At 39.3% G+C, this 23,153-nt stretch overlaps 1 protein-coding gene across 9 annotated transcripts in view; it reads right to left on the minus strand.

Moving 5' to 3' along the window:
- Nucleotides 1–19,885, minus strand: part of trim36 (tripartite motif containing 36) — a 42,534-nt gene extending 22,649 nt beyond the window's left edge. The window contains exons 1-6 of one of the 9 annotated variants that reach the window (XM_088076655.1): nt 19,600–19,885; nt 12,310–12,544; nt 7,215–7,244; nt 3,825–3,905; nt 2,445–2,791; nt 887–1,033 (exon numbers count right to left, since the gene is read on the minus strand). In XM_088076655.1, coding sequence (XP_087932781.1) covers nt 887–1,033; nt 2,445–2,791; nt 3,825–3,905; nt 7,215–7,244; nt 12,310–12,544; nt 19,600–19,662 — 903 coding nt within the window. In that variant the 5' untranslated portion in view covers nt 19,663–19,885. Of the gene's footprint in view, nt 1–886; nt 1,034–2,444; nt 2,792–3,824; nt 3,906–7,181; nt 7,245–12,297; nt 12,545–14,138; nt 14,394–19,599 lie in introns of those variants that run through there. The other 8 variants (XM_088076654.1, XM_088076656.1, XM_088076658.1 and 5 more) reach the window with 8 other exon arrangements.
- Nucleotides 19,886–23,153: the final 3,268 nt, after the last annotated feature.

Consider the following 23,153-nt stretch of genomic DNA (forward strand, 5'->3'; position numbering starts at 1 on the left):
GAGAGGGCTGCAGCCAGCAGCCGCAATACAGGCTGCAATGTAACCACTGTGGGCACTATGCCTCCTCAGTTTACATCCACTGTATGTCCTTGTTTTTACCACTTTAGTGTGTGACAATGGGAAGAATCTCTACTGAGATAGACCTTTTTCTAGGGACTAAGATCCACTTTTGTTTAACCAGAAACAGGCCCAAAACTGGAATCACCATCCCCACCAAACTCCAGTTAAATAAACAGTAATTTTAGTGTGTGTGTGAGTGCCAGCATATTTTCACATATAAGTGGGTGAATTAAGGGTTTATTTCAACCAAACCAGATTTGCCAATTCTTGGAACATTGGAGATACAGACCAAGAGAGCTTTTGTTGGTTTTCTTTTGTTTCTGTTGACTTTGAAGTGTGTTTTTTAATGGTAAAATTACTGCTTATTTAAGTGGAGTCTAGTGGATTGAGCATCATGATTTTGGGGCCATTTCTGGTTAGACAAAAGGTCTGTCTCTTTAGAGATCCTTTCCATAAAGTTATCAGATACTCTAAATAACAATCTGATCCAGTCTGTGGTGAAAGCAAGAATTTTTAAAATTTTAAATTGGTGGTGCGAGTCAGTTTACATTGCAGCTTATTTAGCTGCTGCTGGCTGCAGTGCTCTTGATCAATAATGGCCAAGTTTTTTAAAAAAATATTGTTTCTATTAGTCATTTAAACACAAAAACATGTAAAAATAGGATCCAGGTTAAAAGGTGTTTCAGCTCAGTTTAATCTTTATCATGTGACTGTATTGGGTTGCACTCCAAATGACTCATTACAAATTCCAGTTTGTTCAATTGACACACACCCATAGCAGATAACCTCTCTTTTCTCAAAGCGCTAACGTGTTTGAACGCCGTACCTTGAGGATCTTGTAGGCACTGCTCATGGAGGTGACTTTGTGGTTGGCGTGGGATCCTCCCAGTTTGCAGAGGTGACACACGGGTCGTTTGCACACCTCACAGTACATGTTCACCTTCTCCATCTCATGCTCGGGACACATGAGCACCTTAAATATCAAACAGAACATAATGAGTTAAAATCCACTGGGGGAAAAAACTTTTAGTGCATATTAATTCTACAGTGATTAAAAAACAAGCTGAAGTGAAACAGGAAGATAATCTTAACAAAAAAAGCATCCAGACAACTCTCTGTGACCCACTTCCTGAAGGATCTTAAAATACATTTAAATCAGCACTTTTTTTTAAACTGCCAAGATCCTCATCCTCAAATTATCAGAGACAGCATTTCACTGTTTGATCTACAAACGGATTAGACAGAGCAATGCAATATATTGACAAAGGCAGCTACTTTCCAATCAATTTAGTGGTCACAGAGAAAGATACAGAGAAAAGTGTGGTATATAATGAATTAAACTCCTCATATATTAGATTATGTCAAAGTGGCGACATTTGCTTAAACATACATATTGTATGATTTAAGATATTAAAATCCCTCTCTAGACACAATTTTACACTAATATTATTGCTCTGTTTGACATGCTTTTTCCACATAATAGTTAAAAATAGTGGAAGGAAGCCTCAGGTTCAGTTTACATCCCAAAACTGCACACTCTACTATGTTTGCTACCGTCTCTGCCCTCTGTACTGACAAGTCTGCTCTGCGCTGGAGGTTTCAGGTTTCTTTGACGGTGTTAGCCAAAGTCTGTTCTCCCATCAGACAGCATTTGGCTTTTCATATTAGTGATGTCCCTAATCTATTTTACCAGGCATATGCTTAAATAAGATTTTGGGGAAAGTGCACGAGCTTTGCACCTTTAGTAGAGGAATGTGAAAACGACTCTCTCATGATAAACTTTGCACAGATACAAGCCAGTATAATCAAGATAAGACATTTTAGGAAGCACAACAGAAGAAAAAACACTTCTGAGTAAAGGGGGGCTTTACACGTTGACTAATCAAAGGGCCAACTAACACAAATGAGATATTCCTGATGAGAAATTAATCATTAGAAAAAACAGATAGTGAACAATTTCGAGCAGATTACTTCTCAAAGCTCATTTAGTCATTTAAAGACTGAGCAAAGACTAATCTGTACATGCTAATGTTTGTTTATGAGTCATGCGACGATTTATCTCCTGAGAGATGTTCATAGTCCAACTGAAACAAAATCTAGGTAAAGGAGAGGGATGACTGGTTGCTCTGTATAATCAAAGATAGGTCAAAAACTTGTGTCAGGTGCTCACAGTTAAGTTAATTCAGGCACTCCAAAAATGTGGGAAACGAGGAGGAATTACATTTAAAACCTTTATTGTAGTGGCTAGATCGTTAAAAAAGCCAACAGGTTTCTACTTCCTGTTTATCCTGAGTCAAGTCCTTAGGACATAACAGATAAATAGTGCAAAAAAACCAAAAACAAAACGCAAGATAAAGCCTTCATAAGGTGGTGACGGTACTTGCCTTGGGCCTAAAATTGGTGGTGGGACCAACATACTCATGCTGAGCTTTGGGCGTGCCCCAGGGGTGGTGCATCTTGAAGCACTCATTACAGTAGCTGGCCTTGCAGTCCATGCAGCTCTTTGTAGCCTCCTGCTGCTGAGGAGGCTTACAGATGTTACACATGATGGCGATGGCTGCCCGGGCCGCCTGCCGGTAGCGCTCCACGATGCTCTCCAGGGTGAAGTTGCGGAACAGCATGCTGATGCCGCGCTCGCCAAGGTCAATGTCATGCTGGCAGCCTGGGCATGGGATGGTGGTGACCCGGGGAGTCACAGAACCTCTGCGCCACCCCGGGGACGAGATGGAGCCTGGAGGAGAGCGGAGGGCAAGTGAGAAAAGATCATGCATAATGTGAATACAAAGCTTTGGGTCACCCAGTTTCAAATCTTGTCTGAGGCCCTATTTTGACAACAACAATGTTCTTTGATTTCAAATGACACTGAAGGCATAGTTTCCAAGAGCGTCGAATAGAGGCTTTGAAAAATGTGAACCCCGATTTGTGTTCAACACATTCTGGGCCGAGATTCACAAAGCAGCATTACATCATCTGTGTGATGTGCCAAGTATGATCTTAAGGGAAAAATGCCTTTGATAGCATATATAAGCTTTCACATATAGGGCTTCAGCTTGTCTCCCTTTGTGCTTTATTTCCACATGACGACTACTCCACAGGGACATGGATGTATGCACGAAAACATCAGTACAGGCAATTTATTGAGTAGTCGTCATTACAAGGAAATAAGTCCAGGAAGAGAGACTTTCCAAGAGTGCTGGGGCAGGCTGACGAGTGATGACATACAGGAGGATGGCATCCTTGGAGCTTATAGAGAATGCACTGTATGAGAAATCAATTTTGCACTGCAAGTCATTTAACATTTACCACAGGAGTGAACAGGATGTAAGTGCTCACAATGATCTGGACAAAGGAAATGAAATGAGCGATCTAGAAAATTAAAATGACAAAACAAAGATTTTTTAAATCAAGCAAGTATGAATAGATGAAATTTAAAATAAAAAGATGTCCTGCAATTGAACTTTAAAACCACATGTCCAGTTCAATGCATCAACACTTGTTTTCACATGACAAAACTCCTCTTGAAGCAACATCGCTTTCAAGAGTTTCTCACAACATTGTGCTTGTTACTGATGCAGCAGCAGCATCATAACAAAGCAGCAACACAGTAACATGAGGTGGAAATAAAGGAGTTGTTACACAAGGTCACATCACAGACACAAGCATTGGGAGGGGGGGGGCGCAAAACACTGTTAGCACAGACTCAAACAAAGCCAGCAAACTAAAGACAATACACTGCAAAATAAATGACAGAAATATTGCTTCACGTTTTTGGGGGACAGGGGAAGCGAGGAGTGCTGGATTTATCTCTGTTTGCAAGCCAGTTTTTCCACTTCGTTTCCGAGGACCTGGAAATTAAATCAAACACTCCTCAGGTAAGCAAAATACAGGAAAACTACTTCACTTTTGCAAAGACGATGCAGCTGAGGGAAAAGCAGTGACAGAGCAACAAACATAAAAACACTGATATGTGTAGTCATGCCGTGTGACATGAGTAGAACTAAAGACTGTGACAGTGCGGGGACGGTCTATTACCTGGAGCTAAAATCTGTGTTCTGACAAACCTGAGTGCTGTTTGTTACACATTGATTAACCTTCCTGCATGAATTCATATGACAGAACGTGAACTGAGCACTGTGGTGTGACATTATGACGAAAGACTCAGTCTGACGATGGTGATGAAGGTGACATGGTTTTGTTAAGACAGTGAAGTCATCGGGTGAATTCTTGTCTTGCGGAAAGATTTCATATGTAAACCAATGAATGATGACGGTGAGTGCGTGTATGTGTGTCTGTATTTACATGCATGTCATGTTGGGAAACTGACTCAGGTTCTGTGGTCTGTAGCTACTGCAGGTATGAGCGAAACAAGAGATGCCTGCGGCAAAGTTTGTGCATGTGTGTGTGCGTGTTGATTTGTGGATCTGCAGAGGGTTGCAGAGTCGAAGGCAGAAACTGACGAGTCATTGCAGAGCAAAAGGGGCTTGTTTTCTTTCCTGTGCACAAATCTTCAGACACAGATTGATGCTTGAACTGATGGAGCATTTTTAGGTTTCATTAGGTTATTACTGTAAACGGGCTCATGCCTGCATATTAACATTCACATTTTTAAAACTGAATTTGGTCATACAGTCAAGGGAATTTTTTATAGTCCTGCAGCCCATTGCACCAGCTTTACAGATGTTCTCTCTTAAAGACATACTATGCAGGATTTTCCTAAAAGAAAAAAAAAAGATTATACAGACATACAACAATGGCCCACTAGAAGTGTTGTAGTGCTGTATTTATCTGCAAAGATTCTGCCCTCTGCCTGTATTTTCTTATTTTCTACTTATTTTCTGTGATATATATATACACAGCGCTCAGGTGAGGTTGGGTGCCAGAACAATGCAAATTTAGCAGGCAAAATACCAAGCAAGAATGAATCGTTGGTTGTCTTTTACTCTCACTTTCGCTGGTGAGCTTGTTTTGCAAACAGTAACACAGGCAGTTGAATCTCCAACATCACTACACAGTATTTAGAGCAGCTCTATTGCACGACCAACACGTTTCGGCTTGTGGCCTTCGTCAGGGTCATCCTGGAGGACCACAAGCCAAAATGCATAGGTCTTGCAATAAAGCTGTTCTAAATACTACAGGTGTTGCTGGAGATTTAACCTCTTCTGATTTAATTCCCTCCATCCACTTTGGTAATTGGTTAAGTTCTGCCTTAAATCCTCACTCTGCGTTTACAAATAGTAACAGACAATCTTGCATAGTATACCTTTGAATTAGGGTGCAAAGTCCAAACTACACGATAAATTTAATCTCGCTAATTTAACCGTAGAGCTGTGTTAATGTTAAGTTGTAACTTACTTCTACATTAGAACCATTTCATCTGGCGCAACCCTTGAAATGTTAACTGTGTGTAAATTCTGGCCTAAGTTAGTTAAATTAACGTAAATTACGCTACATTTGAATTAATTCATGGCTGGTGCAACCCAGTGCTGTTTATTCAGGCTTGTTGAATATTGTTTTGTGATCCAAACATTTGTTCTGTCAGTGGAGGAATTTTTCAGACTGTAATCTGCATAAAAATCTAATAAATAGGAAATAAGAGCTGCAACAGTTAGCTGACTAACGGATTGGTGGATCGACAGAAAAATACATGGCTTCTATTTTAATGTTTGATTGAATTAATTACTGAATAATGAAAATAATCAGTAGTTGAAGCCCTACAGGAAATTAAGGAAGAGTTTCTTGGTCTGATGTTAAATTATCGTCATAAAAAGGGTTTCAATCATTTTTTTAGTTTTTCATGCTTGAATTTACTAACTTTTTCAAAGATATTTTTATTGATGAAACCACTGTGTCACTTTATGCTGCTATTCTATTTTGAGCTGACTCCAGCTATATTTTATTCTTTGAGGGTATCAGTACAGAGTGGCTTTTTTCTGTGCTTTCAAACACAAGAGAATGACATGTTTTAAAAACATCCACTGAGCACGTCTAATAACTGCATCAGTCAGCCTAATAATAATAAAAAAAAAAACTATTACTCAGTCTTGTTTTACTTGGCCAGCAGCCTGACACTTCTCAATTCATCATACCCAAAATGATTAGAGGTAAGCTGAAACAGGTCTGCATTCTTATAAACTGTTTCTCAAACACTAATGACTGTCGAGTGAAGTATAATATGTACCCTGAAGGCACACAGACGGCAGTCTGTTAAAGCCTATTACGAATGTTAGCAAGCCCAAACATATTGTAGGTTTTCTTTTAGTGTGTGTGTGTGTGTTAAACCCATAAAAAAAACACAGACTAACAGTTCTCTGTCTCAGTAAATCAGGTTTACTTGCCAACAGGTTTTACGAAATGAATGCAAAGCTTAGTCTGAACACACACACACACACACACACACACACACACACACACACACACACACACACACACACACACAAAACACAGCACACACACACACACACACACACACACACACACACACACACACACACACACACACACACACACACACATTCCTGTCCCCCTTCGACTCCTAGGAAACATCCTCACCCCTTTCTCACTAAATTTAGTCTTTCAATTTCTTTTTGCCAATTGCCAAAACTCCCTTTTTTGGCCTTACCTTCCTTCAGTTCTCATCTCCTACTTTCCTCCACGCCACTCCTTTTTAGTCATATGCTGACTCATCATCGCTTCAAGGTTTTCTCTGTTCCCCTTTCATTTCACTAATTCCTTTTCTAACCTACTTACAAAATTAAATATCAAAGTTTGACAAAAAGGTGGGGAAAAAAGAAGAAAAAAAAATGATATGAGAATAACCTCAGGCATTTTTGCCTCTCCTTACCATCATCTTTAAATACACTGTTAATTTTAGATAATAGGAAAAGCTCAGTGGACATTTTTAAGAGGTACATGCCTTTTAATTCCAACTATCATCACCTAGTATTAAATGTCTAACAATTAATTAATAATCACTAAATGCGGTGACTGCGGTAATTCTCCTGGAAAATCAACCAGTGGTGTGAGTTTGTATGGTTGTGTTGACAGGGCTGAAGTAGACTAAGTAGAGAAAAAGGTAAAACCAAACTAGGGTTTAACAGGGGGTCTAGTAACACTGTACTCACTACAGCTACTCAAAACACGGAGCCCGCGTCTACCTCGACTTCCAAACGACCTTCGCACTGTGGCTGCAAGCAATGAACAGAGAAGTGAGGTGAGACCAACAAGAAAAAGAAACAATACATAATGTGAAGTGACGTGAGATACCTTTTTTTTTAAAAAAAAATCATGACATTTAATAAACAAAGCCAACATAAAAGTAAACTGAAGAAAAAAATTAGTAATGCAGTTCAGAGTGAAATACAAAACATACTGTTTTGAATATACATACAAGATGTGAACAGTTAGAGCGAACAATTAACTCTTGATTTGTGCACTTAGTTTAAGCCAAAATCCACACCGAGTTTAACAAATGTTCAGAACTAGACAAATCACATTTCTGCAATAAAAATGTCAGCAATTTGCATTAAAAAGAACAGTCAAGCATTCTGGGAAATTTGCTTATTCGCCTTCTTGCTAAATATGAAGCTGGACCCAGGAGAGGGTTAGCTTAGCTCAATTAACATCAAGACTGAAAACAGGCAAACAACTCACTCGGCTCTGTCCAAAACATAAAAACATCCTCCTATCAGCAATATATATATTTTAATCACGGGCTGCGTTTAAATGCTTAGGGGGGTTCATAACTGAGTAAAATGACCCGAAATACCTAAGTAGAAGTCATAATAAACAAGAGTTGCTTAAATTCTCTAAATGCTAAAAAAGGTGCTTCAATTCTTCCTTTCCCATCTCATTTAGGAAAGGAGACACTGGACCGTCCTTTACAAAAAGAAAGGAGATAATTCTGTCTCACAATCCCTGCAGCAGCAACATTAAAGCAATGTATCTTTCTGCCATTCACAGAGACAATAGTTGCATAAACTTGATAATTATTTACATACAATTACACTAACTGGGAGTCCTGCCACTGAATATGAGTGAAGTGTAGTTAGTAAGAAAAGGGTGAGCGTGAGCAACCAATCTGTGACTGTTTTTGTGACTGGCACTCTACACTCTTTTCCCAATTTGAACCTTAGTAATGAGGCTTTAGTTTTCCACAGGTTTGTCCACGATTCAGTTTACTTTATTTCAGCAGGGACACTGCAAATTACATCATATTTAACGTCGATATAAGAGAGTGGTATCAATCTTATCGAACATTTGACAAGAAAATTGCTAAGCATATTTCCCAGTATGTCAAACTATTCCATTAACAGCACTCACACTTAGACTCTAAAGGGCATTTGTCAAGAGTTAGCTGTTGAACAGAAATGCTTCATGCCCTGTTTTGAGCCCCGGCAACATAAAATAAGATGAAGTTGAGAAACAATGCTGATGAGGTTTAGTAACCGCCTTCCCTCTGTCCATGCAGAGCAAGGCTTGTCCAAGCTGCACACTGACTAATATAGCCTTAAGTCTTTTCTTTCTCTCCCTTCACCTAATCCCTCATTCATTCCTTACAGGCAGGTTGCGTCACCATGGCTACCAATGATCTGATCTCCCAGAGTTGGAGGCGGACAACAGAATTACTCGTTTTTTTCTGTTTGGGAGTTTATGTGCTCATAGCGTACTTTAAGGTCTCCTAAAAATTCCTCAACACAGAGAATTTGTGTTTTGTAATCTGCTGATTAAATGCACTTAACACGGGAACAACCTCTCTGAATAATCCCAGTGGGAATTCCACTCGCACTAAACTCGTGAATGGACTAAATAAACGGTGCAGTTCGTTCATGACATGCTGCTAAAGGAACAGTACGTTTAAAATAAGTCTTAAATTACTTAAAACAGTGTGCATAAATGCACAATCAGTCAGAATGAGACTATAAAAATGGCAGAGCTGTCCTTGAGCACAAAACGGCTTTCAGCAAGGTGCGAGATTTGTTTACTCAAAAAGCTGGATTTGATTATTTCCTGCGTCAACAGATGCAGCCCTGCCAGTGAAGAATGAACTCATTCAGGTTGAAGAGGAGAGTCTGAATGAGGGAGGCTGTGTCTGGGAGACCGGTCCCAGTGGTTTTGAACCATGAATAGCTCAATGGCTCCCAAAAACGAGTTCACCTCACTGTACTCTGGGGATCTCTTTAGCTGTGGGGTTCAGTGTAGCTGCAAGGCGACTTGGCATCTCAGTTAAATGGATACCAGGCTCAGTTTTACGTAATGTGGGCCACAGACACATTTGATGACAAACCAATCAGATTTAAGGAAATAACTTTGTGTGCTAAATCCATACTACACCGTGTATTTTTACAGTTTTTCAGTATTATACAAGAAATCATTATATAGAGAAATCCTTGAACTATCAGACATCAAACTGCAGCTTGAGTACTACTTCCAGTTAAACTTCACAGTACTTATTTTCCTTTACAGTGTTTCTGGAGCTGTTTCACCACCATTTCACCAAAAATAAGATGCAAATTTTTCCATCTGTGAGCTCAATTTCTGTCCAACATTACAATTCAATCGCCAGAATAAATATTGGCACTGTATGTTTCTGCAGACAACTGATATGTAACATTTGTATGTTTAATACGTAGCAAATATGTTGAAACCTAACGTTTCTTTAGATTTCACTTTTCATTTTTTTATTGCAACAACACTGTGGTTAAATTGTGGTTAGCTTTAGGCACAAAAAACATTGAGTTATGGTTAGAAAAAACATAGTATGTTGGCTTATACCCAGTTTGGATGTTACAAGCGCGACTGTGCACTGAACTCTCATTAAATATAACCACGTTTGAGAGACTTGAACATTGATCTGCTGTCGTCTCACTCAGGTGTCATGCCATCCACTTCCTCCTCTTCACAAGAAACTCAACTCATACACATGTAATCCCAACTATGTCATACATATGAAGTGTACAAATGTAACATATCCATTGTTTGCAGAAATGAACAATGCCAGTTTTTCAGTCGGGCGTCTGAGCTGTACATCAACACACACTTTTAGTATGCATACTGAGTGTTTTGAGTTTATTTTGTAGTTTCCTCAGTATGAACACTCATACATCTGCTAAAAATAAGTGTGTAGTATGGATTTGGGACACTGAATATACATGAGTGTTTGTGTTCAGTATCAAACATTTAAATGCATTTAAATATCAAAGCACAACTATAAGTGTCAGTGATAAATCAGCTATTTATATCTACTGAGTTGTGTCCCATTTCCATACCAATACACACAGCATGAAGCATAAACCATTTGTCATAACATATATCTTTTCCAGTTAGTACAAAAATGGTATTAAGTGTGTCAGTTATTTTGTATCCTAAAGAGAATGCGGTGTCTGCAGGTATATATATTTATATATAAATTAAAGTGAATTAGGGTAATAATACATTTTACCAAAAGGTAAGTAGGTTTTAAGACAGTTAGTGGCAGGTTAAACGATTTGTGTGAAATGTGAACTTCCTTGCAGAGCAGCTTAACTAATTTTGACATGAAAAAACAAGACTAATAAATAAAATTAGATTAAATGTTTGTAGCAATTAAGACCTAACAACAGACATTTTAAGAATATTTAATGGCTTTCAGGGCCCAATAATTATAAAACTGAATTTAATTTATTTTAAGGAGCTGCATACACCCTGCAAAATAATACATTTGCACTGGCAGGTTTCACTGCATATTACTTTACTTTCTTTAAGATATTTTTGCAGCCGCCTCTTCATCATTAAGTAGGACCTCCATTTCCTTTATTACATTGCATTATAGGACAATAGTGTACATCAACAGGTAACTAAATAATCTAATGTTTCTAGTATGCATGCTGTCTGTTTAACTGATCTTAATTTTGTCTGTTTTCCAGTATGTAAACACTCAAAACCGGCTTAGAATCAGTATGAGTATGGAAGTCAGACACAACTCTGGTTTTGTCAACAAGAGTGGACAAGAGTACAAATGAGACAACATCTTTTTGGACATGGCCTGCAGCCCAGAGCTCTCAGAAAGCAGAAAGGCAGTCTTGTGTCCCCACTGGGTAGTTTTCAAGGCTTAGACATTGACCTGCTCAAGCTTGGCTGCAGTAGAGCCATGTGCTCAGCAGAGAACTCAAAATATGTTGTGACAAGTTAATTTAGCTACCTGCAACCCCCACCTCGACCACAGCTTTCCCTCCCTGCAGCTCAGCTCGGTTTAAGAGTTTAGGAGCTTACAGATGTGCTTTGTTCACTCATGTGTACACAAAACACACACATATGCTTGTATATCCGATTAAAGGTGGAGTGAAAGCGATCTCTCTGTTCTTAAAACATTTTCAAATGAATATGTGAGTCCATGCATGATTGAGGGGATGTTTGATGCCCGTGGGCCATTAGAGGCAGACAGCGGAGACAATTAGGGCTTGAGAGAGCTTGTCAACGTTTATTTTCTCTCAGGAGACAAAACTACAGTTTGTCAAGTTCCTCTGCTGTCTCTTTAATGACGCCTGTGAAAACAGACAGGACTAGAGGAGGACGTGTTGACTGACAATGTTATGGCTGAGCTGTAAAATTATTAAGCTTTTTTTTTTAAAGGTTTGTTCTTGTTTATGTAGGACAAGGAGGGGGGGTCTGTGCCGCACTAAAACCCACACATACAATTAAGCTTGGCCCATTTTTTGTCTCGCAGACTTTCCACAGCCTTATTTGCCCTCAACCTTTAATTTGCATTGGCTCTTCACGGTGGTGTTGTTTGTGAGTTGGCTAATCATATTACATTCCTATTTGTAAACACATATTTTCTTATAACTTCCTTATAAAACAGCCTTTTATTATTTTCTACAGGAGGTAAATCCCAGGCTGCAGTCACTGAAACCTGTTGAATGCAAATGACAGCAGAACTAAAAATTGAAGTTGAGGGAATTTGGAGGAAGACAATGTAACAGGAAGTTAGCACGACAGATACAAAGCTCATATTGCCTTGCCTGGAAACAGCCTGAGATGCATTCAATTTTCACACTTCCTGTACAGTGATCGCCTGATTATTAGCTTCCATTAGCTCACATAATCAGGCTGTCCAACAGTAAAGCACGAGCACTGCTCCTACTAACGCCTCAACAACGCCTTTAACCTTGGAGAAATGTGAGATCCACTCTCCTGCACTTTTCATAATATCATTCCTGTAAAGCACTATATCTACAGAAAGAAATATTTTTGCCTCCTTACCCCGAGACCCACCTGATCTCACAAGCCTGTCCAGCCTCTCCATGGAAGGGGAGGGCACCCTGGACCTGGGGCTGCCCGGCAGCGAGCACTCGGAGCCGGCGTCAAAAGAGTCCTCATGGTTGAGCATCAGCAGCTCTCTGACACACTTGTGGCAGACGCTGTGCTGGCAGGGCAGGATCAGCGGATGCGTGAAGAGCTCCTTACAGATCGGGCAGATCAGCTCCCTCTCAATGTTCTTGATCGGGACCTGGTGATGGAGATATGACATAGTAGTGTTGTCAGAAATATCTAGGAGACCTCAGCGGATAATTCAGCTCACTGTAAAAACCTCCTAAACAGTTAACTCTGGAATCCTAACTGGGAGTTCACACTTGGCACACGGGAGAAGTTTCAGCTCGTTGCAATCTGCAATCCTCACTGCTAGGTGCCACTAAATCCTAAACAGTGCTCTTTTAACCCTTTGAAAGTTGGAATGACATTACTTATCATGTGCTGCTTTCAGACGACTTTACACGTAAGCTATTTAAACCTTTGAACCCTGAACAAATTGATGCGATTTCTTTCAAAAACATGGGGATAAAGGCAACAAGAAAACTCGAAAAGAAATATTCCACGAATTGCAAGAAATAAGTATTTTAAAAATATTATTATTTTTAAATTTTCAGGTGATTTTCTTTCCTCAGATTTTTTGGGTCATTTCTTATGTAGCTCACTGTCTTCTTCCCATGTTTTTGAAAGAAATCAAGCCTCTTTGCTCAGGTTTCAAAGGGTGAATACAAATTTTAAATTGCACGCCCTCCATATCAATTATTCCCCTTGTATTGAAAATCAATATTTTTCAAGGTATTGTGTCCAAATTAGGAAGTATTGTGCCAACACCATGACACAGAATTGTACTTAAGGCACCAACACAGCTGCTGTCATCCTTTATCTTAATCTTACAAGAGATGAAGAGGAAACAAAACAACAGAAGGCATCACAGCTCAGTCTGAAATAAGGCTGCGACTTCATACTTTGAGGCAAGGATACAGCTGTCTTTGATTCTTGGAACAATAACCTATTATTAGGACATTTTCGATGCAGCTAAAATGGGCCTATTGTCTGTGCTTTAAGCTGTGAAAACATTTTGTGTCAGTGAGGTGGAAAAAAATGAGTTTTTAGGTGGGGAGATTCGGGTTTAAAGTAGTGATTTTGTGCCACATGGGCATGCATTCAACTTTACTTGAAAGGCAGTTGATGCAACCACAATACCAGCCAGCCACGGTGTCTTTACCATGTTTCTGATACATTACATAAGACGGGATTAAGCCCAGCTGGCTAAATATAGACAAACAGTGAAATACTCGATTCCAGCAGCGCACGTTTTAACCTTCAGAAGACGAGCTGAAAACGTTTCTGCGAGCTCCAGAAAGAAAACTGTCCTCCCACATTTACCGACTGATTGTTCATTTATTGCAGGCGGTGTGATAAAACTCCCCAGTAAAATCTATCTTCCTTCTGTTGTGAACAAACATTAATTTAGGAAAAACGCCTCCGGACGTGTTTAAAGACAATACACAGAGAGACAGAGGAAGTTTAAACAGAAAGGAGAAAAACAACGAGTGTCCTCAAAGCCTGCATAAAGCGAAGATTTCATTCAAAAATTAAACATTGTTTCATTCAAAAAGGAAACAATGACTCGACACAATATGAATGGACACATAGTGGCGACAGTTTAAAGCTCTGAAAGTGCTTTCGACAATAGCCGGTCTCTTCATACGCACAGCGGAGAAGCTACAGGCTGTTAAACAATGACGAGACAAAAAGCGTTTTTATCATAAAGCTTCTCTTCTGCAACTTACCGCCACTGTGCTGCTACGCCGCATCTCTGCAGTCATACTGAGGGAGAAAATATAAAGCCTGGGAGTGAAACAACACCTTATCCGGCGTTTTTTTGTTTTGTTCGGGCTAAAAGCAAACTTCTCGGACGGGAGCTGAAGATGCCGACAGCGACGGCTGAGTGAATTTAAATAGAGTGACGCCGCTGAGAGGCAGCGCTGCGGTGAATCAGCAGCCAATTCACTGCTGCAGAGCGTGCGGGCGGGCCCGCGCACGCACGCACGCACACAAACACGCTCACACAGGGGGAGGAGAGGAGGAGGAGGAGGAGGAGGGGGCTGATCTCCATAGGAACTAATGCTGCCTTCAGGTGCTCCTCGTAAACTTTATTAACTCACCAAAACAACTTGTCGCCCATTCATGTGCTTTATAGACAGGCAAGAGTGTGTACAATGTTGTTAGTTTACTTTGCATTCATTTTCTTATTTCAATCAGGTACAGATAAGATGAAATGAAATTGCTACATTTATTGTAGCCCTACGTAGGTACAGTGTGATGTGAGCTAAATGCTAACCATGCAGATGTTTAGCAGGCAGCATATAATGTTCACCATAGCTATGAGAGCCAGTATGCTGACATTTGCTAATCAGTATTAAACAGAACATGCAGCTGAAGCAGGGTTATGGGAATGTCTTTAGTTTAACACATATCTGATTATAAATTTATGAAAGCGTAATGCATTCACTTGAGAGTGGAGAAAAACATTTCCCCTGTTTTTTCGAACAACAGTATCATCAATGCGAGTGAAGTGCTTATGGGAAGATCTGCCCTTGTTTTCATAATCAACAAGATAATATTCTTAATTCTGAGAAGTTTTAATGAAAAGAAAATCTGCTTATTTTCTAAATCAATGAGATGGTTGTCTTGGAATTCAGAGAAAAAAAGGTTAATGGGAAGAAAATCATAGTTAATATCTTGAAAATTCTATTTTTTCCAAATAAATGAGATTATTATTTAAACATTTTGAGAAAAATTCTCATGAAAAAAAAGTGGATTAAGAAAAAAGAGAAGGATTTTTTCCATTAAAAATGTTCCCATAATAATCAGATAATAATAATTCAGAAAAAATAGCACAGCACTATTTTGTCAAGTGAAAGCATTATGCTAAATCAAAGTATTTGTGGAAATAAAATTTTGAGCTGATGGTGGCACTAGAGCGATCACCAAGTTTTTACAATTCATTCTGAGAAAAATTCAATTCTCCATCTAGTGTACTTTTTACTGGATAAGTGAAAACATTGACCTGCTTGTAGCACTATTTTAAAAAGTCAGGGGATTACCAAAGTCAGCGAGCTTCATCCTCTGGGGAACATGAATGTAGAAAATTTCATGAAAATACATAAAATATTTGTAGAGATATTTCAGTCTGGACCAAAGTGATGGTCTGCCCCTATATTGTTACCCATAGAGCCATGCTTGAATACAACATAAATGATAAACACCACCTACACAGAAATTGAAGCATAAGTGTAACAAAAACACTCACAAATGTGAGTAGACAAGGACGTTACAATAAAAAACAAATTACAAAAATTGTACTTGAGGGTGTCAAATTGGGTAGTAGATAGTGTCTTTGGTCTGCAGATGTTGGCAGCATGAAATACTATTATTGCACTGTGTAGTCTGTCACTGTGTGACTGACTACTCCACTGGGGTATATACCTGCATATCAGTGCTTAAAATTGTAATTTGAAACAAAAACTGTCAAGATACATGCATCATCTTACTTAGTGTTTATACAAGAGAGACTAACTAGGTTTTCAGTCTCTAGTCTGAGAGTCGGCTACTGTTTTCAGCCCTCATATAAGGTTTCTATACCTTATTAAAGAGGCCCGTGAAGGCTATAACTCCTGTTAACTTTACAGTCACTACTGATGTCAGGGTCCCTTTCATTCTTTCAGGGATTTATGATCTCCTAATTGCTTGCTGCAGTGGCATTTTGTAGGTCTGCAGTTCATTTTATTGTACATTGGGGCCCCCTAGCAGGTCGACCCAACAATGTTTTGGTTAAAGAACAAAATGAACCATGCAACAGCTTTTTGGGAGGGAGCAGTAATGTCTTTTGGCTGTAAAGTGTAGCATATAATGGTATGCAGCAGCACAGAATGACTAAGTGAAATTTTTTAATCAATCAAGAGTGTGCACAGTCACTGAGGGCACTGTGGGCATCTTTAGGACTCTGTTGAGTCATTCACTTTTCCAAAAGCATTTTTTGGCAGCAAACCAGCAGCTCTACAATCATACTGGAGGCAACAGAGACTCCACCCATGTCTAGATATCTATCTCATATACCTTCAGCTACAACAGTACAATGTTTTACTTAAATATTGTGTGGGTGCAGTCCAAACCCACAGCCAGGGAGGGGTCAAAGGGTGCAGATGAGCCTTGACCCGGTGGGGCCCATGCAAAGGTCTATGCTCCACTGGTGGTGCTGGAGTGGGTGTGATGAGGGGCCCAATTTGGAAAATGTTGTCCCTTTGTCAATGATTTCTAATGGCGGGTCTGATGAGGTCTATAGGGACCTTTAGGACCCATGAGATTCAAAACCCAGCTGTGTCTGCACGCTAAAACATCCAAATGGCTCCATAAAGTTATGCATCATTTTCAAAGTGTATGATCTGTTTCATTCGGTTTGTTAAATTTGCGCAATTGCAGACGTGGATTTTCTTTGCATGCCACAAAACACCATAAATGAGAGTTTTCCACAGACTGTGTAACCGTGGCCTAAATACATCTATTCTTTCACACAGCTATCAAAAATGTAGTGACACGTGTTCAGTAAAGAGGTCAAAAAATAAAACAGGATATTTTGGAGCACAAACTGTCTGTACAGTCTCATGTCATGCTGTTGTGTATTTTGATACTACAGCCTACAGAAAAAGACCCAACAAATACTCTCTCACAATCGGGCCATAGTTACACTGTGTGTTTGTTGTGTGTTTGTTGGCATCTTAATTTTTGCTTATTCGCTCTGATTATTCTGACACCACAAAGATAGGACTAAACATGGATGGCAATCATACAAGACAGGCCTGATTAAATTTTAAAATATCACTGAATTCAGCAGCTGCAGCCGGCCAGTGAGTCAATCACGCTTTTTTTTTCATCCCACATATGAAACACACACAGGCTCATGCATGCATGGATGAATGGCTCAGATTGGAGCAGGAGAGATGAATTTCAACACATTCTGTCAGTCTGGAATGGGTGAAATGGGTAAAGGCCTCCTCCCTGTGCAGGCTCATACACACCTCAGTAACCCGGTGCCCTGTCTCACCACACAGCTGCTGCCAAGTGTCCCACATATTGACACGAGTCTGTGATCTGCCTGCAGCGCCAACACACTCAGAGACTATAAGGACTCTAATTAAACTCTTTATCTTCACATTTTTTTCCTCTAAGAATAGAAAAACAGCCTTGCAGCCACAAGGCACTGACACAGACCAGAACAGAGAAAGTGTGGCTCCATATATTGGTTAAGTAATGTATCTATTTATAGTACATTGTTACATTTGATTACTTATTACTTTTCAAAAAAATGTTTTAAACTGGGCAATAAAACTGAAAAATGTTAAGGCTATGTCAAAACAAGGTATTCCTGCACAGCAAGAAGATGTAAAGCAACAGGATGAATGTTTTATATTATATAGAAACTGTTTCCCCAAAAATAATATATTCAGACAAAACCCCTTTTTGATTAGGAACTGTTATTCAATTAGATGTTTTTATCTTAGTATACAGTTACATTTATTTTGTAATTTTACTACATGGAACTATTACTGCCCAACAGAGTTATGGAGGTATATTACAACATAATAATATATAATAATATCATTCAAAATAACAGAACAGGGATGGTTGAAGCATAGGATTATACGATTAAGATTATATCAATATTTTGAACTGCATAGTGTGCCATATTATACCAGCATAACACACAGCTGAGATATTTTACATGGATAGAATAGAATTGAACAGAATAGAGCAGAATACAGAAGAGAGTCTATTGAATAGAGTGTAGAATAGAACTGGGATAGAATTAAATAGGATTGAATTATGGGGGCTTATCATTACTTGACATTAACTTATAATACCTAATAGAATTGAAATAAAAAGGTTTGGTATTAGTATGATTACTTTGGTAGAGGAACAGAACAGAAATATTTACAGGAATAGAATAGAATAGAATAGAATAGAATAGAATAGAATAGAATAGAATAGAATAGAATGCTCAAGCCCATGTGTGGACTTATATATAGACTATTCAATTAATAGAACAAACAAGGATCCATTGCTTCTCAGAGTGGAGAATAGAGTTAGATAGAATTAGATAGAATTAAATGATGGGGGTATGTCGCTTCTTAATATTAACATATATTGCTTAATAGAATTGAACTGAATAGGTTTGGTGTCAATATAAGTAGCAGAGGCACACCTTAAATTATTTTACAGGACTAGAACTAAATTAAACAAACAAACAAAAAGATATGTGTAGATCTATCTAGACTAGTGAATCTGTAGAACAGATTAGGGTTTAATGCTTATCATTACAATGCTACAGTGGAGTGTAGAATAGAATAAAATGCTGGTAATAATATAATAATTATAAATATGAATATATCAATGTTTTATAGAAATTAGTTGAATTTAATATGCATTAAAATTTCTAGAATAGCAGAGGCACACACCTGAAATAGAATAGAATAGTATAAAATAGAATAGAATAGAATAGAATAGAATAGAATAGAATAGAATAGAGGGTCCATCTAGAGGTAATTCAATCATAGAACATTAATACCTCAGATAATGTTACAATCACAATATAAGGTGGCATCAATTAATAGAGAGTGTAAGGAGTAATGTGAATAGAATAGAATAGAATAGAATAGAATAGAATGCTGTAGCCTATGTATTGGTCTACCATTCAATTTATGGAGCATATTAGAGTCTATTGTTATTACAATATTAGAATACAGTGAAGAACAGAATAATGGGAGTGGTTGTTTATTTTATTGGTATATCAATGGTAAATATAATTGAATTAGAATAGGCATTAATATGATTAGAAAAGCAGAACACACACCTGCAACCGTGTAACAGAAATAGAATAAAATAGAATTGAACAGAATAGGTGTGGATCCAACTAAAAACCTATTAACACCTCAGGTCATGTTACAATTCCAGAATAAAGTAGATAGTTGTATAATAGCACACTATATAATGTGACTGATTGGGACTGATGAGAATAGAATAGAATAGAATAGAATAGAATAGAATAGAATAGACAGTGGTCTGGGTTTGTCAGCATCCCTCTCCCTGCCCTGACAGCTCTGCAGGCCGGCCCGGCGCTGCTGCTGTCGGCAGCATGATGACAGACAGACCGCTGCTGTCAGAAAGACCGTAAATCATCCGGATGAGACTCACCTCGCCCCGCTCGATGCGCTCCACGATGCTGGCGAACTCCGTCATATCCTCAGAGTCCGACATGGCTCCAGATGAGGGTGGGTGTTGCAGCGCCGGTCAGCAAATACTAGAAAAATGTAGAAAAACACACGCGCGCACACACACAGCAGCTGCGGCTTAAACAAACAGGATCAAAAGCTTCACAGCTTCACAGGGGAGGTGAGATAACATCAAGAGAGAAGAGCCGCTCCTCAGACCACATCACCATCCTCCCTCCCTCTCCCTCTCTCCCTGCTTGTCCGTATAGAGTCTACAGTACATGCGCCGGCTGCAAGAAGCCAATTTTATTTTAGTTTGCCTCATCTTGGAGGGAAAACCCCGCCCTCGCCTCCTCAGTAGTGTACCATCTCCCTCCTTCTCCCTCTGCATCATCATCCCTCAGCGGCGATGTCTCCACTCACAGAGCTCTTTGTATGCTCCTGCTCCGTCATCTATCAGCCCGTCTCATCCATCAATCACTGGAATAATCTTAATAATCTCAGATTGGGGATTAAAGAGGCGGGGTGGGGGGTCTTAAATCTGTTGGTGCTGCAGTCAGTCAAGTTGGGCATTACGCATGGCTGGCCGCGCGCTCATGTATGCATATGTTGCTTTAAATGGACTCATTTCTGCTCATTGCGACCCAAATATGTGACTGCAACTCCCTGGTCCCACCATGGTGATTGAGGACTGATTCTGTCATCATGATAGGTTTAAATAGAGACCTGTTTTCATGCACGAGTCGGAATGTAAAGCGCCTGTTGTGTGAGGCCGGATTAAGTTCATGTTTTTAATTTTTTTTCTGGCAATGCCACTTGTTCCGCGTCACCAGATGGCCTGATGGCTTCATGCAGACATATTCCACCCCATTGAGCATGTGGAGGGGGACAAACGGGCAGACTGCCCTGACGGAGCAAACGGTGCATGACAAAACTAATAATTCAAAACTGACTACTGTTTCCAAAAGCACTGAGATAATCACTGTTTACTGCAGTGTAGCAACATGATCTCATTTTTGGAACAGCTGTCATCTATGGAAAATCTTAAAATCGATGTTATTATCTTAAAAATGGGATCAAATTTAGCCTACCATTTACAAATGATGCATCTGAGGCTGAATAATGAATCCAACTCGAAGTGGGAAAAACTGCAATTCATCGAATGGCCACTTGAGGCTGACTCCACAAGCGAGTCAATCCAGACCTTTGTTTTTTATTTATAACACCAGTTTTCATTTTATTGGGGCTTAAAGTTATGCATAATTAAGGGCAGGACGTAGCCTATTAGTGGTGCATTCCATTTGAAGCTAGAAGTCGAAATTTCCAAATTCTTGGTCGGGAATTTAAACTGTAATCAAGCCAGATATTCAACTTTAAAAGTTGGAAAAACCTCACCAATCTCGACCTCAAAATCCATAATGGCTGTGCGGCTTGCCAACTATAGTGAAACTGTGGAGTTTTACTGTTTATTAGCACTTAGTTGTACTGTCGAGCTTCTATCTGTGGACATGTTGCTTCGGTGTGTGTATGAGCAAAAAACAGCATAATGCATTGCTGTCTGGTGTTGCTAATAATGGCTAACTTGGCAAAAATTGTTTTTTTAACCTACTGAAACTGCAAAGCAAATTTAAGAACAGCATTACATGGTTGACTGCATCCAGTACAACACGTCGCAAAACCAAGATGTAAGAGCAATAACAGTTCAAAATTACAATGATGCAAAATCCAATGGAAAAATCCCACTGACTTTCTGATGAGGGAACCATTTCTGCAGCACTTTGTACCGCTGTAGCAGGCACAGGTAACAGCGCACAAGATGAAATCCTCGTCAAAAAACAAACAACACAGCATGACGTCAACTTCACATTCTTTCCATTTGCTGTTTAGCACTTAGACAAAGTGCAGCTGAGGCCAATGGAAACGCAGGCATTTCATCATAAACCAAATGTTAGACAAATAAAAATTATAATATTTTCATGACTCCAGATGGAAGAATTACAGGACAGTCAGAGTAACAATTCAGCCAGAGGGAAACATGAATGTCCATACCAAAGTTCACAGAATATCTCCAATAGTGTTGAAACATTTCACTCAAAAACCACATCTGATCCATATGGTGGCATTATCAGAATAGTCTGAAGATCAACAGTCATTAGGATTCATCCTCTGGGAACCATTAATGTTTGTGCCAGATTTCATGAAAAAAAAGCTTGTCCTTATCACAATCTAATGTCTGTTCTATTAGCATCATAAATGAACTAATAACCATTTAAAAAGGCATTAGCTACAGCTTACAGACCCTGTGCTAGGGTGCCTTGCTGCAAAGCTGTGACATACGGCTCACCGGTCGAGTGCAGCATCTATTGGCCATATCTGTATTTTTATAACCACTTCAATAGACTCTAGGGGCAAAGATGAGAGCTTAAGTCATATCTGTGGAGATGACACTTGACTGCCCTGTAAAAAACCATATAACTGAGCCACAATGCCCTTCACTAGACTGAATAATCAATAAAATGCATTGATTAGTGTGTTTTACTAAGCAGAATTGACTCAAGTTAAATAACTACAGAGAAAGCAAGCTGTTGTATAAGCACATATACGTCAACCCGCAGGCCTGCTGATCATTCGAAATGAGTCATCCATATCACATGATGCAAAGCAGTAAACACACTGTGTGGTAGCAACAGCTCCATTCAACAAACAACAAAAAAAAACAAAGGACTGTGACAACAAGTCCCCCGGTGCTTGACAAATAAATCAACTGATCTTAGCAGCAGTGTTCTCATCAATGAAAGGCAGAAAATCTGAGTCATCAAAGTTCACAAAACCAGATTTCAACTCGAGTTATCTTCCGCTCAGCCTCTCCTACGTGATGGCAGTATAAGGTTACATGTCTCAGAAGGAAGTCTGTCTGCCATGCAGGTATTAGTTGTCTGTTGAACAGGGGACCATAAAACCACACCCAAACTACAGCTGCAGCTGGCTGTCAAGGGAGCATCTCCAGATGGTTGTAGTCTGTGTTGGGCTGTATCCACAAGGGAAGAAAATACATTTGAATCCTTATTTTCCCCTTTTTGTTTTTTAGATTGCTTTCTAAATGTAAAAAAAAAATCAGAAACATCTCATCGAATTATGTTGAATTTTTTATTAACCTCTACTTTCAGATGTCTAAGTGCCATTATGGGCCACATTTGTCTGGATTGAATTACCTCATCAGTGCCAACAGTGAAGTCTGCGGCTGTGCTATGCAGCTCCCAAGTGGGACTCTATATGTGTGTTTGCATGCGTGCCCTGTATCCAGTGAAACTCCCCTTCCCCCAGGCTTTTAATTATGTCTTAGCCACTGACCCAGCAAAGAACAGAAAAAAACTCCTCATCAGTCTGCGTTACTTTCAAGCTCATCCACATTGCAGAAAAAATGAAGGGTAATTGAGGCAAATTAGGGAAAATGCTGACCAGTTGTTGTTTTTGAAGTTAAAAATAGATCAACAGTTTTGAGTCATCCAGCCACAGTCTACAGCAAAAAGAAAGACT

This window comes from Plectropomus leopardus, chromosome 4 (assembly GCF_026936395.1).
Source record: "Plectropomus leopardus strain MGB_pleo_1.0 chromosome 4, ASM2693639v1, whole genome shotgun sequence".
NCBI classification, from domain to species: domain Eukaryota; kingdom Metazoa; phylum Chordata; class Actinopteri; order Perciformes; family Serranidae; genus Plectropomus; species Plectropomus leopardus.